At 42.2% G+C, this 18658-nt stretch overlaps 1 protein-coding gene across 1 annotated transcript in view; it reads right to left on the reverse strand.

Annotated features, from left to right (window-relative positions):
* The window catches only part of RIPK4 (receptor interacting serine/threonine kinase 4), a 36369-nt gene that overhangs the window by 11257 nt on the left and 6454 nt on the right, over positions 1–18658 (reverse strand). The window contains exon 2 of the mRNA XM_050934305.1: positions 8455–8746. Coding sequence (XP_050790262.1) covers positions 8455–8746 — 292 coding nt within the window. The remainder of the gene's footprint in view (positions 1–8454; positions 8747–18658) is intronic.

An 18658-nucleotide genomic window follows, 5' to 3' on the forward strand; every position in this document is an offset into this window, starting at 1 on the left:
CACAGTGCAAGGTAGTAGATTGTGCACTTCCCATGAGATTTACAGGGCATGCGAGTGTTTGCTCATAACAGAAGTAATGTACTACCTTAAAATAAACAATGTAAAAATGTAGTGTTCAGCTGAAGTGAAAAGTGAAATATAAAACAGCACACGTGTAAAAGTTCCCAAGTTCAGAACAGCTCCTCATTCACCTTTTCTGTATAGATCCAAGTCAGCAATTCCCAGAACTACAGTATAGATTAAAGGTCTTAGAACCAACAAAGGTAAGGAAACAAAGGTACCATTGGAACTGTACAGTGCATCTCTGTGGGTCTGTTGGGTTTCTGTTTTGTAAACATATTAGCATCAATGTACAAAAGGACAACACAAAGTCAAATGTATATAGATAAAAGGAAAATCTAACAGCAAATTTCCACCTTGAACGTGCTAACGTACTGCAAAGGGCACTGAAAATTAAAGTACTGTACCTGAGGGCTGCAACACCCCAATCAAACAGGCATTTTCTGGAGGGAGCTTTTGTGGGATTAAATGCGGTCCTTTGAAGTAAGTTTTCAACAGTGTGTGGGGTATTTAGTCACCCAGCTCTTATTAACGCCAGTAAGGAGCATACGGCAGGTGGAAAATGCAACCATTCAATGTAGGTTTTCCCCTTTAATTAGCTTCTTAGAGATGTCCCCCAAAACACACCTATTAAGTTATGCAAAATGACAATGTTAAATGTAGTGATTCAGAGTTTGGCATTTGTGTGTGTTCTTGGAATGGATATCTTCTCTAACTAGGAAATACACACAACTACAGGCATCTGGAAACTCCCAAACGGAATTTGTGGGTGACGTCATTGTTAGAGGAAACCTTAACCTTATTCCTTAGAATAGTAATTTACTTTCATATGGAGCCTTTCATTTCAATGTGATTCATGAGCTTATATAATAAAAGCAGTTAAAAATTGCTGCCACTTCTGGGGTGGAGGACAGCATTCTACACAGCATATGTATTGAGATGAGAGACATCGAGAAACATTTTCCTACTCCCACAGGATCTTTCATATTCAGAGCGTTTACAGAACCTCTTCCTTTGAATTTCATATGGACAATGAGGAAAGAGTAGCTAAAGTATTTATACATGTGTTCCTGTACATATATCAGAATAGCATTTGGTCCTGAACTTGAGGATATCAAATCATTTCTCCTCCACTGGTTTCAGTTTGTTCACGGACCTCTGTCGTAGCATTTTTTGTTTGTTCAGCTCACACATTTCTATTGTGATTATCAGTATAATGTGCTCAGAATAACTTTCAGAATACTGGTCTGGTCAAACATGATTTCAAAAGCTACTTTTAATGACCATTCTGGAGAAACTGATTCTCAAAAGAGACATAGTACATTGGCATACCTGGTATTAATCATATTTGCAGATCATTATCCATAATGCACTCTGAGCTGTCAGCTGTTTCATAACAGTACTGAGGTCTGAATACTGGGAATTAAACAGTGAGTTTAAATTGTGATTTTTGCACACAATTTTATGTATGTTATACAAGCCAGAATTGTGGAAGGCACTTGGTGCTTTGAGCCTTTAATCTCATGTGTGTTATTTTCTGTGAATAAAACCAAAGCATTTAGTCATCAACTGGGGTTCATTGCATCACACTAAGTGACAGAGTTCATAAACAGGTTAGGTAATCTAAAACAAGATTAAATATTATCTCTGTTGGCGTGCCTGGTGTTTACTTCATTGTTAGATATGAACACACACCCAGAGAGCTACAGAGATGCTATGTTTTTCTTTGATTACTTTTGGAAACAGATGGGTGTTTAAGCTTGCATTGAATTAGTGCAGCAATCTGCACTTCAAAAAAATTAAACTTTAGTTTTTTGCATTTCTTGCGAACTATCACATATGATGGAGTCAAAGCAAATTGCTATATTAACTAAAACAATCTATCTAGCTATACAGCTCCATTTAACTTCTGCTTTTGTCTCCATTTTCCTGAAATGTCCCCAATTTATTTAAAGCCTTTGTTAACAGAAATATTTCTTAACTGTATGAAGGTGACTAATTTTAAAAGAATCCCAGTTTCTGATATGGCATCCTTTAAACAATACCCTGAAATGTTAAAAACCCTTTGGAAAAAAATTTTTTCTGTTCCTCAGTGAATATTTAGAACAATCTTTTCAGCAAAGGAGAAGCTGACAAAAGAACACTAAAACTAACAGAAAGTAAACTGCAGAACAGACAAAACTATTCTAACTTTTCAGTTCCAGTAATTTGGGACATTACTTGTTACTACAGTAGGCACGCATGACATTGCCAGGCAGAAATACATCTTCCAACTTGACTGTGCCCCTTTAAAGTTCACATTCACTTCTTTAATAGAACAAAATTAGCAAGTGACAGGAAAATGGTAGATGCAACAACATTTAAATGTTTGTGCAACATTGTATCAAAGGCTTGACTAAGTCTCACTCCTAACATTTGTCTAGATAGGAACACTAACGATACAAAAGAAGTGTGTGGGGGGAAGAGGGGGTACGTTAAGGTGGGGTCTAGCTAAATAGTTGTCCTTAGATCTGGTCTTATTAGAGATCTGGAAGGAGGAATGAAGAGTTGACCAAAGAATCCTGTGGATTGTGTTGAGAGAAGTTGTAAATACCAGTCAGGGTAGAAAAAAACCCAGAAGAATCTAGACATAGATCAGGAACTGAATCAGAAAGCAGCAAAATGAAGTTAGCCTAGAGAGAAAAAAAAAATATGAGTACTACATCCAGAGAAAGTGATCCGAAACTGATATTTAATGGGAGGAGAAACCTGGAAAGTGGTAATGCTGAAAAAGACCTAGGAGCAGTAGCTGCCAGAGAGTTAAGAGTAGGTACTGCAGCACAAGATGCCAATGCACTTTATGGATGAACATGAGGAATCAGATCTATTCCAATGGCTCTTTATGGCAGCACCTGAGATATTGCATTTGTTCCTGGCCACCCAATTACTAGACATACTGGGAAATCACAGGGAATGCAGAGAAGAGTTATTTCAAGCCATCCAAATCATAAGATCATCAAAGATTGCCAGAGCCAAATTATGTCTAGCTTGGCTAAGTGGAGACAAAGTCTACAGTCTACATTTGAAGGGGGCAAACACTACGCAGAGAGAGGAATTATTTAAGTTGGTACAAGTGGGAACAACAAGGAGTAATGGGTCAGAATTAAGAAAGTGAAAAATACAGGCTGAATATCAGGAAACGATTCTGATAGCAAAGCTTAATAAGGTGGAATCATCTTCCCAATGGAAGTATCGGAAAGACCCATTGCTTGGAACTGAACAAGACACCAGAAAAGGTGGTACAGGAAAACAGTCCAGCATGAGCAGAGAACTGGACTAGATCTACTGGGTCTTTTCCATCTCTAACTTCTAGGATACTTGTAAATAGCTGCACGAACTAAAAAAAAAATGCTTAGCAAAGCTTTACCATAAATGCATCATTTAAAGATGACAAGACATCACTTTGAACTCTTTGAAATAGATTTCTTATATTCATTTGTTTCCGGCTGTGGTTTACACCACCCTGTTAATTATTCTTCAATAATAAAATTAAACAAAAATATTATGCAACACTTCAGAAATAACTTTATTGTACAAAGGCATCCACTTGATGACTAATGCAATAGTGCTGCACAGAAGTTAATATCATCCCCACATGGAATTTTTAAAATAAATATTGTGCTTGTAAAAAGAGACTGGTAGTTTTTATTTTAGAAAGTCGAAGGACATACAGGAGCATTTCCTATTTACTGAATTTGGGAGCTGTTTTGTTTATTTCCTGGCTTAAGAATACATACTTTGTAAAGAACCTTTTCCCCCAGAACATGAATCTATTCTTCTTTTGCAGCCTGCAACTGTCTGTTCACTCAGGGCAGGCTACACTTGCAGATGTAGAGTGCTGTGTGTTAAACCAGCCCTCGGAGAGCGCAGTAGGGAAAGCACTGCAGTGTGATCAGACCGTCAGCTGCAAGCGCACTGGCTTGGCCACTTGCAGCAGTGCATTATGGGCAGCTATCCCACAGAGCACCTCTTCCCATTCTTTGGAGTCTTTCAGTCGGTGATAACAAGGATGACTGAGATCTCAAGGTTGCATCTCTAAAGGCAAAATGCAACACTTAGAGGCAGCATTGTTCACAACAGACAGAGCAGGGATTCACCCGTACTTAAAGACGAGCATAGTCTACACAATAGCAGAATTTGCCAGTCCCAAAGTGAGTGCACATAACCCACAGGAGCCCCAAAATGGTAAGCAAGCACGGGGCAAGGGGGACTGATTGTTTCATGGCCATACTGTCCTCTGGGTTTCTGCGCCTTGGGGAAAGCTCACAGCTGCACGGGGCCCCTATACTGAACACTGTCCCCTCCTTTTCCACAGCAGTTCGACCTGAAAGATCTCACTGCTGAGGGTGACCTGGGAAGCAAGGGAAGGTCTTTTACTGCAATGCAGCTTCCGCCCTGGCCCATATGCAGCTTGCCTGTGTGACACGGCACAGTGGTGCAGACATGTTAGCCTTACTGGGACAAGGAACACAGTAGCTCTCCCAAGGAACCTGTGCAAGCGCATTTCAAAGGTCTCATGCAAAAGCTGAGCAGAGATCACTGAGGCCAGTTACTGCGATGTGAGGGCACATCAACGCCCTATTCCGCATCTAGGCATGCATGCAACCCTAATCCTCCTCACCCCAAGAGCCCACACCAAACAACTTCCTTCCCACAATAAAAGCCACTTAACAGGCACCTCCTCTGGTGTTTGTCTTTCCCCAAGAACCAGCTACTGCTACTGGCTACCTTCCTCTTGGCTTGAGAGCAGCTCCTGGCTGCATGTATCTAGGGATGCTGGGGGTGTCTCCCTCCTCCTCAGCACCCTCACTCCCACTTTCCTCCTCCTCCTGCCTTGTTGAATTGGGCTCTGAAGTGTCCATGGTGGTCCTTGGAGTAGAGGTGGGGTCATCCCCAAGTATTGCATCCACCTCTTTGTACAAATGGCAGGTCATGGGGCAGCACCGGAACAGCAGTTTGCCTCGCAGGCTTTGTAGTAGGCATCCCGCAGCTCCTTCACTTTAACCCTGCACGTCCCGGTCATGGCCCCTTTCCATCATGTCCCTTGACAGCTGCCCGAAGGCACTGCAATTCCTACGGCTGGAGCGCAGGTGGGACTGGACAGCTTCCTCCCCCGCAAACGCTGATGAGGTCCGGCACCTCGCCATTGCTCCATACTGGGGATCTCCTGCCACATGGAGGCATGGTTGCCTGGAAAAATTTGCTGAGAGCACTCCACGCCTGGCTGAGCGAACAGGAAGGGGATTTTCAAAATCCCCAGAGAATTTAAAGGGTGTGTCTGACAGCTGGTCACCTGGGGGCAGGGCAGTAGAGTTCAAAGTGATGACCAGAGTGGCTAGAACAGGCATTGTGGGACACTTCTGGAGGCCAGAGTGCATTAATAGACCAGGATATCTACACTGGTGCCATGGCACTGCAGCTGGGGCACATCAAGCGTTATGATTCTCTTGGAGGTGGATTACTAGGAGCGCTCCAGCCATGGAATCCGGGTGTTCTACATGCCTTGCCAGTGTGGACGCATCATGACTTAGGGTACCCGGGACGGCTTTAAATGTGCTCTAACTCTTAAGTGTAGCCATGCCCTTATTTTAGGATTCCATCAGGAACCATCACCTGCTAATTATGCTGCCATTTAAAAGGAAAAGCACCTGAATCACAGGATCCATTAGCCTGTCAGGACAAAAAATGCATATTAAGTCAGGCTGCAGGGTGTGTGGCTATGTCTACACTTAAAATGCTACAGTGGCACAGCACCTGCACACTGTAGTATTTTAAGTGTGGACACTCACTACAGCGAAGGGAGGGGTTTTCCCTTTGCTGTAGTTAATCCACCTCCCTGAGACGCGGTAGCTAGGTCAACAGAAGAATTCTGTCTACACGGTAGGGAGGCTGGCATGGCATAGCTACATTGTTCAAGAGTGTACATTTTTGGCATAGACCAGCCCTGAGATTCAGTGAAGGGTTTCACCCCACATAAAAGGGAGCTTTGAGATCACATTTTCTTGAGTGCAGGAACTCACTTACATACTCATGAATTAAGGCATCTTCTGTCTCTCCAATTGATCTGTAGCTATGTGTGTACCACATTTGCATTTGCACGTGCCTGAAAAGTATGGCTTTAACCTTTTGTGTCTGCCTGCTCAGGGTGGAATCCAACTCTCACCGAAGTCACTGGGAGCCAGATTTGGCTCTCAGCTTGCTAAACTGTACTGCATCCTCCAAGCATAGCATGTTACGGACATCAGCACCATCCTCATTTGTTAATGCCTTTAGCACTTTGCCCCCTTCTCATTCTATCATCATCCAAATACATGCCAACTAGTACCCGCTTACTATGCATCTTTCTAGTAATCCTTACATCGAGAAAAAAAAATGCAAAAAACTTTCAGACTGATTACAGATGAGCCAAGAATTTGGGATTCAATAAACATAGGCAACGGAGAACTTTACACTTAATGCTTAAATAAGTAAATGCTTAGGAATAACCTCCAAGCATTTAATAGATATGCAGAGCATGCTTTGAACAGCCATGTATATAGTCCTTTATGTTACCATCCAAGCACCATTGGGCCACTATATTGCAATCTATTTCTTGGGAAGGGGCCACCCAAGAAGTAGGTCACCAAAAGGCTTAGCTACCAGTGAGATGTTTAGACCTTGCTTCAAGTCTGAGGCCATGTGAGCATCAAGGTGCTTTGCAGGCAGGAGGCTACTAGTGTAGTCACAGTTTATATGGGCAAAATTCATTTTTGCCAGCATAACTTATTCCATCACCCTTGAACTAGACAATCTATATTGGCCAAAGGCGCAGTTTGTGGATACCACTGCAGCTACGGTAGGGGCTTTTGCTGGCACAGCTGTATTGCTCAGGATTCACATCTCTTCACACCCCGACCAAATAGCTGTTATGCCAGAAGTCTGTAGAGTAGACACGGCCTGACTTACCTAAAAACATGTTTCCTATAGCTCTGAACCTCCATCCCACCAGTAAGGAGATTTGGGGGGGAGGGGGTTTGCAACATTTAAAAACTACCAGATTTAAAACAAACAAAATCAAAGCCTGACTTTTGTAGGTCTGCCAAATGATTTTCAGAGGAGAAGTACAAGTAAGATCACAATCACCACTGAAGTTATTGGGAGCTGATAACGTTCCACACCTAGAACATATACAGAGCTGGCCTAGTGCACCACTCACATTCGCAGCATATATACAAAGATCTGATTGGGTGAGGAACAGCAAGGAGCTGTGCATGAGCATGTCCTTTAAATGATTTTGTACTACAATTATTGATTTACTATTTAAGAGTTGGGTTCATTCCAAGGTAAAGAACTCAAAAAGGAGCTGACAGACTAGAACAAGCTGTTTATCCATTTGCGGGAGCAGGTCACCACTTTGATACAAGATACACATGACCACCAAACTAAATCCTGCACCCTTGAAGATTAAAAAAAGAGTTTTACCACTAACTTCAGCAAGGGCAGAATCGGGCCCAAAACTAGATAACAAGCACTGAGCCCAAATTCCAAACACAAGGAAAGCCCACATTTTTAACAGAATGGATGACAAGACTAGAAAAATCCACCTCAAATGGTCATGACTTGGCTGATGATTGGGAAATTAAGCAAAAGAAGAGTTTCTTAACACTAAGCCCATGAAAACATCCGAGTGAATGTTATGATGAGTGTGGCTGGCTAGGGGAGATTCACTTTTCACTGTATCAAATCCTAGAAAACCAGTTGGGCGGGTGGAGGGGGAGGAAGAGCACCTCCAGGAATTCAGTCATTCCTGCAAATTCCAGCGTGAAGCCTGCTAATATGACTAGACTTGGGCACTCATGGAGAGGCCCCAGATGGAATAGGGTTGCTAAGTGGGTGCTGTGGAAGATCTTGGAATATACACAAATTACTTGGAAGTCATCCCTTCAAGGGCCACATCGCTCTTCTCTCCCTGTTTGCTGCCTTACCTCCATCACCGGAGTCAGCTATTTGCTAAAGACCTAAAAGCCAGAGAGCTTTCTGCTAAACTTTGATGCTGCTATTTTTTAACTGATCAAGCCCTAGATCTACTGTAACTTGTCTCTTCTTCAGAAGGAGCCCTTATAGCCTGTACCAAGTCAGTTGTGCAACACTTCAGAATAGGGTGGGGGAAAGAAGATTGCTAACTGAACCCAAAAAACAGGTTTCACATGGTACAAACCAGGCTTAGAAGTATTTATTTTGAACCCTCTGGGCACAGTTTTGCTCTCACATACCTGTACAACTCCCTTTGAAATCAGACAAGTCATGCAAAGATACCATCGGACAGAAGTGAGACTTAAAAAGCACACTCAAGTAGGGGTACACCCCCGGCATTACCTTCACATGGTAATGAGCATCCAGCAGGATGTTGGCAGGCTTGAGGTCCAGATGGAGTAGTGGCGGGGACATGCAGTGCAGGAAGTTCATACCCACAGCTGTCTCATGGATAATTCGGAAGCGTAGCTCCCATGGCAGTGGTTCTGAGGCCAGGAGCTTTTCCAGTGATCCTGTCTCCATGTATTCCATGACCAAGCCAACAGGTTCTTTACAGATGCCATACACAGGAAGAATGTAACGAAACTTTGCCATTTCCATCTTCTTGGCCTCTTCCAATAGCTCCAGACGCTCCCTAGATGAAATGGAACATACCATACAGGGTTCAATGGTCATTCAAAAACACTCATACACACAAATGGTTCTCGTTCTGACAAAGTACCTCTGCGCATTAGCTCACACACTGAATAATGCATTTAATCATCCTTATTTGGTTGAGCCTCAGATGATGTCCAGTATCCACAATTAGTGTTAAGTCCATTCGTCCACTGATTACATGCACAGCACTTGCTTTTAACAGAGCACATTTAATGCTTAGATTTACCATAATCATAACTCCCTTGGCTATTAAAATCATTAGCCTTTTGTGAATCATAAGACAAGTTCATTTCTAATCATGATAGGACAGTATTGCTCAGACTGCCTTGCTACATTTAAGTAACCAAAGCTGTATTAGGTCTGGGGACAAATGCCTCAAACTAGCTCCTTAGAGAGGGGAGTTTTTCCAATTAGATGAACACAGTACCATGAAAGTCCCATTTGTTACTACAGTTCTCCAGCTAGCACTGAAAATGTTGACCTTCATTTTAAGTTAACAGGCCCAGTAGAGTAGGTATCTAATGTATCCAGACTTATCACCACACTGTGCAACACAAGCATTATTTACAAATCATGTGCCGTCTGACCCCATGAGTTGCTCCTTTTAAAGTAAACGGGAGTTGAGGCCATTCACTACCTCCCAGAACAAGATCCCACTGCAAGCAATGAGGCAGAAGACTTACTGCTGATTTCACAATCTAGTCATTCATATTTGTTTACCTGAAGTTAAGACCAAATCTGACAATACAAGGGTCCCCATTCTAAGTTTATATAAAGGACAGAGAACCAGAAATAGAGAGGGTCACCTTTTTAGAAAGGAATACAACCAAAAATTAACAATAGGACAACATACCGTGCAACTTTGGCTCATGGATAACAATAAAACCAGGTTGCTTCTGTTCTCCAAGCAATAAAGAGAGGTATAAAAAAAGTCATGTATCATCTGAAGCTCTTATTCCATGCAAGCCCTTGCAACATACACAAGCCATCCAAGTTGGGAGGACTTAAACTTTCACTCCTTAGTGCAGCTAGAGTTCAGTCATTTCTAAAATGAAACATTATATGTTCTTAAAACCTCTGTGAAGCATTTTGGAAGATAGGCTATAAAAAAAAATAATAAAACCAACATTCAAGAATAGATAAAACTTCTTCATTTTGGTTCTTCAGCATGGTGGATTTGACGCACTAGTTTCCCCTTAAAATGCAATGAAAACGTGGACTTAGTTTAGACATACCCTAATTCTTGTGCAGTTCGTCACTTCAGTCAATTAGAACCAGCAGGTCTGATAAATGCCCAGGGCCAGATCCCAGAGTGATGGAAGTCAAAGCTCTGTTGACTTTAATTGAAAAATACCACAAAATTTCTATGATCTGATGATTTGGTCCTAAGTGTGTTGCACACCTTATGAAGCTATTATATAGAAACTGACTTTTTTTTAAAATCACATGATTCAACTACTACTTAGAAAAGTTAAGTGCTGATAGAGCTTATAAAGAAAAATCACAAAGAAACTTTGCTACTTCTTATGCTCTGATCTGAAGTGCAAAGAATGGAAAGATCCATAGAATTCCACAGCAAACACCACAGCTGCTAATGCAACCTTGTAAAATTTGAAAAGAGGTATTGAGTTGAGAAAGATCTAGTCCACTACTCTTCTACAGTAGGAATTTAAATTCTTCTGGCACAGAAGAGGATCATTATTCTGCTAGAAAAAGGACAGTTACTTTATGAAACCAGTTTAACAAAATCAAGACAACATGCCAAACACTTTCTGTGCTCCAAGTATTTACCCACTGATTTTATGAATCAACTTCATAAGTAAAAGGTGTTTTACACTGTCCAGTATATCACAGCATAAGGCTGTGTTGAACCAAGCATTCTAGCTACGTGAGCCATGTGACTCTCTTTGCCCAACATTCTCAGCGAGCTCTGGGAGGAAGTTTGGGTGTGGGCTCTGGGGTGGGGCAGGAGTGCGGTGTTTACCTTGGGTGGCGCAGCTCCCAAAGAGACCAGCACACTCCTCTGGCAGCAGCTCCTAGGTGGAGGGTGCGGGGAGACCAGGGGGTCTCTGTGCTTCGCTGCCGGCAAGCACTCCCCCCACAGCAATTCCCGGCCAATGGGAGCTGCAGAGCCAGTGCTCGGGGCAGGAGCGATGCAATGCACGGAGACACACACACACACACCGCAGGGACATGCTGTCTGTTTCTGGGAGTGGTGTGGCGTAGAGTGAGAGAGGCGGCATGGGCAGGGAGCCGCCTTAGCCCTGCTGCTGGCATGTCTCTGCATGCCCCTTAGGGGAAGGGGCAGGTGGTCTCCCTGCACTGCCTGGGACAGAAGCAGTGCACGGAGCTGCCTCCCCTCGGTGCCAGGGGTACGCAGAGATGTGCCAGCAGCCAGCCGCTTCCGGGAGCAACATGAGTCCACTGGCCAAGGCATGCAGGTAGCCTGCTTGCCTGAGCCCTGCTGCACCATTGGCCGGGACTCAGGGGCAGGTTGTCAGATTATATTTGTGCTGCATTTTGGGGGTCCCCTGTCATGGTAAATCCACCTCTGGACCCAAGCAAGATAAACATCCACTACAAAATTAAATATCAACAATGTTTCTTAACAGATTTCAGATGCTAGCCATCAACCTACAAACTAAGCCTTGAGGCTTAGCACTTTTCAGTTGAAGAGCTTAACATTTTATCTTGAAGTATTTCTCCACACTCTGGGGCAGGAAAAGATTCCAATGGGTCATTCATGGGAACGATATGTGAATCAACATCAGTCATTAAAACTAAAAATGCAAGTGGTAACTAAAAATCCTGTCTAGCAGATGTAACAATCTGGTGTGGTACTGTTGAGTGATGAGTGACTCGCAGTTAGCAGGAAGACACTAACCTAATAGCCAACTTTTTAGAATTGGAATCCATGAGAATTTTTTTTTTTTTGGGGGGGGGGAGGAGAAAAGTGTTGTTTTTTTTGAGACGAAGGAAGGAAAAGCTGGAGTGTGGGCAGGAACCTCTCCTCTATTATCCATGTTGGCTCTTGTTGCTGCCTTCAGCAATTTTCCTTTGAAATAATTGCCTTTGTAGAGAAGCACGGAGGCTCCTCTTTGGCATGCTGGAAGGGAGCTCCCATGAACAGAACCACCAACTCCTTGCCCTCAAGCCACATACATAGCCAGCATAATTCATCAGGCTTGAGCTAGCTTTGGAGTCTAAGAGGTGTAAAATCTGTCTGAACACTCAAAGGTGGAGTTAGCAAGAATCATCCAGCAACCACTTAACCATGTAAACGGAGCCATGTGAGACACATTCACAAATATGGGGTTTCTTGGTTATGAAGGGGTCTGAAGTTATAGCAAGATCAAAGATTCTGCCTTCCACCTCCTCCCCTACAGGAGAGTAACCTCCCTATATAGTTAGTGCTCAAAAAGTTTTTAAAGAGTGACTAGTAGATTTGAGTGCCCAACTTGAGAAGCGCTAAAGGATTTTCAGAGGGCAGGAGCTCAGCATTTCCTGAAAATAAAGTGCCTAAAAGGGTCTCTCAGTGCACCCAAAATCATTAGTCAGTTTGAAAAATCTTGGGCAGTGTTTATAGTTAGCCCATTGATCCAAATAAGTTCTTTTCAATAACAGCAGTCAAAGATGAGAGATCTTTAACTAGTCCTTTCTGATAGTGCAAAATTTGATGGGCAATCAGAATACAATCCTCAGTGTTCTTAAAGTGCTTATCACCTGAATATCTAGGTGCTAACAGTACCACACAGAGCAGTAGGTGGGGGGGGGGTTGGATTAAAATTTTTTAAACAGATCAAGAGGGTCTTTTATACATGCTCTTAGTTATTCAGCTAGACATTTAGTACAAGTTGCTGGTGCCGGGGGAACACCACCACTTTTAAATGCACCTACATGAAGAAACAATGTTCATTTTAACTTATTTAATCATAGGGCACAAGACTAATCCCAATTTATTATTACCCTCATCAGCTGCAATATTCTACATTACAACCTGGGAGATCATTATCCTGCCGTAATGATCTTCTTTATTCAGTGTTGTGTTGCTTGTCTCCCTATATGCTAGTCACTACTGGGGGTAGAATAAGAAATGAGCTTCCATCAAGGACTCTCTCACATAATTCCAGTTAATAAATATATATTTTATAGTACTGCTCAAAATTTTATTATTTTTTTATTTGATGTTCTGTAACTAGGACTACCCCAGCAGAACGCACTGTATCAAAACAGGTTTCAGAGTAGCAGCCGTGTTAGTCTGTATCCACAGAAAGAACAGGAGTCCTTGTGGCACCTTTAGAGACTAACAAATATTAGTCTCTAAGGTGCCACAAGGACTCCTGTTCTTTTTGTATCAGAACAATATACTAGCAGCTAATTAGATAAATATGCATACTGCTTGAAGGTCTACTCTAACAACTTGGACCTTTGGCATACCTAAAAAGGTTGTTGCTGATTTGCCTAAAGGTCTTTTTCAAGATATCAATTAGAGAGATCAACTCTGACGTCACTTCACTATTTAAGTTTTATTTTTTTGCAACCCACTCCAAAAGGAATGAGGCGGTGTCAAATACTTCCTCTATCACAGTAGAGACCCTCCTTCAAAAACACACAAGAGACAGACCCAGATGTTAATTGACATGAGCCCACAAGGGCTGATCAAAACCAGAAGTGATCGTCAGTGATTTGAAGAAACCTGATAACCCATTGTTCAGTTTTGTAAGTCTCCCTCCCAGTCTTCTTCTAAAGATAACCTTGATTATTTCCCTTGTGTTGTAGTCAGGATGAAAGCCATTTGAGAACCTCTACATTGGCATTTATCTCCTTTTGTTATGCCCCAAGGATTGCACTCTGAAGAGGAATACAATTTTAACATTGACCAAGTAATCCTTGCAGTTATGCATTTCCTGAGAGGAATCTAAACAAAGTTAACTATTACTCCAGACATACATACTGATCCAGAGGGAAGTCAGAAAGAATCAGGAGTATTAATCTCTGGACAACCTCACAAGCAAAACAGCTGGAATGCTCTCAGGCAAGGAGAGACCCGTCCCATTTACAAAGACTTTCACCACACAACTCTCTAGCAAGGAATACAAGTAATATCAGAACCAACTGCCACTGGCTGAGCAGTGATCCAGAAGCAGGACAATTACTGAGCAGCTTTTCAAATTTGGGTTTTACATACTAATCCTTTCAACTGTGTCATGCCACAGTACCCACTTCTGACACATCCATCTTCCACTGCTCATTACAAGCTTCTCCACCAATTTTCAGCAACAATGTTTTCAAGGACACTTATGATTGAATAGATGGTATTACTAACATCTTATTGACCCTCAGAATGGTATGTGGACAAGGTAGATAATACACACTTTATTGGGCTACCACATATTTGCGGCCAAAAAGATTCCTTCATTCACGTTAATATAGTTCTCAGTCCATTCTACACCGGCAGACAAACACTGTTGACCATACTGGCTCACTATGGCATTGTAACTAACCCCCAACCCCCCTACCCCGCAACTTAGTGATAGTTAAAGATAGGAGACTGAACCGTTTATAAGCAGTGAGAGAACATTAACTAGGACATTTAGGTTCTCTCTCAAGGAGCCTTACATGAACATTGAATTTATACCCACACATTCAGCAGAGATTGACAGAAAGGAGCTTTTTTCAAGAAGTTAACTTTTACATCCAAGCAACAATGCAGCATTCTCTACCAGTAGGATGTTTCTTAGTACTATGAGGATCCCACTGTAGGATGTGCGTGTGGTTTAACTAAGGTTCCTTTTCCCCTAGAATCCACCACAAAAGAGTCAGATACCAATATGTTCAGTCAAAAAGTCCCCTTTCATGACCTTTACGTACACAACCTAGAATGGGAATGAGATATATTCAACAAGAGCATATAAGAACTTCTGGATTTCTCCCTGTGAGTTTGTTCCTCTTTGCCTCTGATATCCCCATATAAAAGCCATTCTAGGCACAGGGCTAATAAACTTGCTTCGTCCATCACTAGTCCTTCAGATTAGCTTGCTTTTACTTCTCTCTGGTGCATACCCTCTTTTGATGCTTTGCTTGGACTTCCATTGATCCTCTCCCCTCTTTAGAGAAGAAAGTCAAAATAGGCCCAGTTCTACCCCCAGATACATAGGTGTCTTCCATGAAAGTCAACTGGGAGGCTCAGACAATATGTTTCTAGGAATGGAATTTGGCTCAATACCCCCAAGATGACTTAGCTTTAAAGGAAAAGTGCTTTTGGCTGCACACTCACTCCTCATTAAACCTCACCTAGAGCTCAATAATCAGAGAATTGCCAACTACCACCACCAGAATTTGTCTACAGAAATGCAGCAAAGACCGAGATGTTCCTAATAAGACCACATTCCATTACTACAGACCCATGTTCTAAATTTGGTACCAAGCCAGCTAAAATAATTCTATATTACAGACATTTCCTGGAGCTTTTCCAAGGTTATTTTTAAGATTTCAAGAAGATGACTAGACTAACTAACAACAGTTGTTGATCCATGGATTACTCAGGCTAGTTTGAAGTAGCCTTAAAATCTATAGCTGAAGAGTTAGTGTTTATTTAGTATTGCCTCCACCCAAACCCACCCCAAATTTCTGAGCAGTACAGCTACTTAGAAAAGCTTCAAAAGGAAATCCATTCGTTTATTGGCAGCTTCTACAAGCTCCTGAAGGAGATTTGGTGGCATGCTGTGAGACTCAAAGGAAGTCAAAATTCAACTTTTATTTAAAAAAAAAAAAAAACCCACACAAATCAATCTTTCAATACCCTAGCCACCATAAACATTTCTACAATTCATTGTAGAAAACTTGCAATGCAAGAAGAGGTTCTAAAATAAGTACAATCCATTGCAACTGTGCGTACCATCTAGGAGCACTAGTCCTGACCCATGGCCCCATTGTGCTAGGCATAGTTAATCCATTTCCCTGAAAGCCGGTAGCGATGGGAAAGCTTCTCTCATCGACTAGCACTGTCTACACTAGGGGGTGGGAAAAATGTCTGTATAACTAGATTGCTCAGGGATGTAGATTTTTCACACTCCTAAGCATAGGGTGATCAGAGAGCAAATGTGAAAAATCAGGAGGGGGAGGGGAGGAGTCTAATAGGAGCCTATATAAGAGAAGACTCAAAAATCGGGACATCTGGTCACCCTACCTGAGCCACAGTAATTATACTGGTGGTTCCCAAACTTTTGTACTGGTAACCCCTTTCACACAGCAAGCCTCTGAGTGTGACATCCTCCTCCCCTTATTAAAAAAAACAAAACCACCCAACACACATTTAACACCATTATAAATGCTGGAGGCAAAGCGGGGTTTGGGGTGCAGGCTGACAGCTCATGACCCTCCATAAAATAACCTCAACCCCCTGAGGGGTCCCAATCCCCAGTTTGAGAACCCCAGAGTTATACCAATACAGGGCTGTAGTGTAGACCTGGCCTAAGTGACAACAGATAATTAGCTAGACAGACAGCCAGAGGATTACAAGTAAACAATGAGACAGTATTGATCGGCATTATAGACTGTGATCTCAGCACGTATCAGCAGCCTAGTTGTTAAGTGTTTTTGTAGGCATTGCGGCAAAACATTGAAGCACTGAGAACCTGAAAGTGAAACTGACTTCATATATTTTTACCTTACAATATGCAAAGATACAGCGAGGAATAGAAATTAATATCCAATGTAATAATCTAAAAAGATGTTACTACTAAAGGCTGAGGTTTTAAGATCTAGCTAGGAAATACATCAGCTTTGAAAGGCTTAACCAATACACATGCAACTTTCATTTACAACATATTTTTTAAGTTAAGAGCATCCATTTAATTGTTTAACGACTTTGAAATCACTGGATGAAAGATGTTATCCAATTGCAAAGTATAATATTAAATATGAAGTCCAACTTAGTTAAAACTCATATTAAGCTAAGAGATTTCCCCATGTCAAACCAGGAGACAATTTTGTTTATTGTTTCAGGTTCCTTAAATCTAATATTTGAACACTGCTTCTCTCCACACTCCTGAGCGCCTGAAGAAAAAAGCAGTAGCAGGTTGAGTAAATGGAAGTGACAGTCCTTTAGCCTAGTCCAATATTGAAAACAAAACAGGTTTAGCAAATTCACCAATTTTAAGAGAAAGTTATTTTCACTTCAGCTGAACACAAAATAAAAAAGCCTAAGCAATTGTTTGAGTATACTTAACCAAATTTACCCTTTTAAGTTTTTTGTTGTTCTCTTTTATTGAATCATCTGCAACTTTTTGGCCTATTTTAATCTTAATTCTTTTTTTCTGACTTAACAATTACCACATCAGGACATTACTTGATGGGGGAGACCATGGGCTTCTACCCAACACAGGGCTACCCACCTCTGGTCTCCTCTCACCATGCAGAATCTTCTGCAATTCCTAGGAAGGGAGAGAGTGCCATGGAGGTGGCTGGTGACCCTTCTCACAAGAGAGGAGAGTGCTCCCTGCACCGAGGGTCCACACCATACACTGATCGTAGGGGCAAAAATCTGGCCTAGAACAGTTGCAACACTCCAGCTAAGTGCCCTATACTATGTTACACCTAAGCTAGGGCCTTTTCTACAGAAGAACCATTTTTATTAGGGAACAAATTTGTTCCCTAATGAGGGCATGAAACAACCAGAATAAAAGGAAACAAAACAAAGCACAAGAGACAGCTGACCCCATCTACCAGGTGGGGCTCTGTCTTCTTCTATTGCCAAGAAATACATTGTCCTTTTTCCCAGGGGATGTGGCCCCTAATCATGCATAGACCCCAACCCTGCAGACTTGTGCATACCAGTCCAGTGAAGCAAAGCCACATTAAGCAGATTTAACGCTTAACAGCAGCTCTCAGAAGTGGCTGCAGCTAGCACAGTTTACAGCTGTAACAAACCACCACCTGAGGTCCTATCCAGACTATAAAGTCAACCATGCAAACTAACCCGGTTACAACATGGTAAGTCAGACCTAGTTAAAATATGGCTTGTCTTGAAGCTGGATGGGAACAGATTCTGCAGTAGACACACCCTAACCCTACCCTAGTCACAATCAGGTCCCTCAGCACAATGGGTTTTACCAGGAAAATGAGACAAAAGAAGCTCCACCTCACATCCTGCTCCTCCCTCATTTGCACTTTGAATGGAAAGTGTCAGAGCACTTCCCGTTAAATGCCGCCTTTTGTTGATCTCTTGAGCATGGTGGGTGGAGCCCATTAGCAGTACTAGCCAACACATGCCTCATTAAGGCAGGGCAGAACACTTTGGCAATGGCTCCCAGCTAATAGGCAAAAGCTGGACTGAATTGGAGCTAATGCAATATTCTTAGCCTGCCTCAAGTGGCAAAGCAGCATAGGCAGTGTCTGAAGAGGCCAGCCCAGAACAGCGCACACAAGACAAAAGCTGTTGGCCTTGTCCTCTTTTAAGTATGACAACGGCCACATATACTCAGGGAAAGTTTAGCAGCTGGAGGTATGTCTTCACTGTGTTTAATTACAGTCTCTACATACACTGTTTGCACACCAGGTTACTATATAGGCTCCATTCACATTTGTTGGCCACATTCACTATATTATAGCCAAGTTTTCAAAAAAGTCAGTATTCTGGCCCACAGCTCTGGCCTAAATTGCTTTTCATTTAATATCAATTTACAGTGGTAGAGCAAACTGTGTGATAAATCCAGTCTGGCCACAGCAGTACTGAAATTGTGCTTAAATGCAAGTATGGTTGTTTATCCTGAGTAGCCCAAGTCAAAAATGTAAGCTCTTAAGGGAGCTAGAGTGTCAAATAGGGTCTTCCTATTTCCTCTTATGTTTCACCACTACATTACATACTGCACCTGCAAAGTCCCAAGTT

Source organism: Gopherus flavomarginatus, chromosome 1 (assembly GCF_025201925.1).
Source record: "Gopherus flavomarginatus isolate rGopFla2 chromosome 1, rGopFla2.mat.asm, whole genome shotgun sequence".
NCBI lineage: Eukaryota > Metazoa > Chordata > Testudines > Testudinidae > Gopherus > Gopherus flavomarginatus.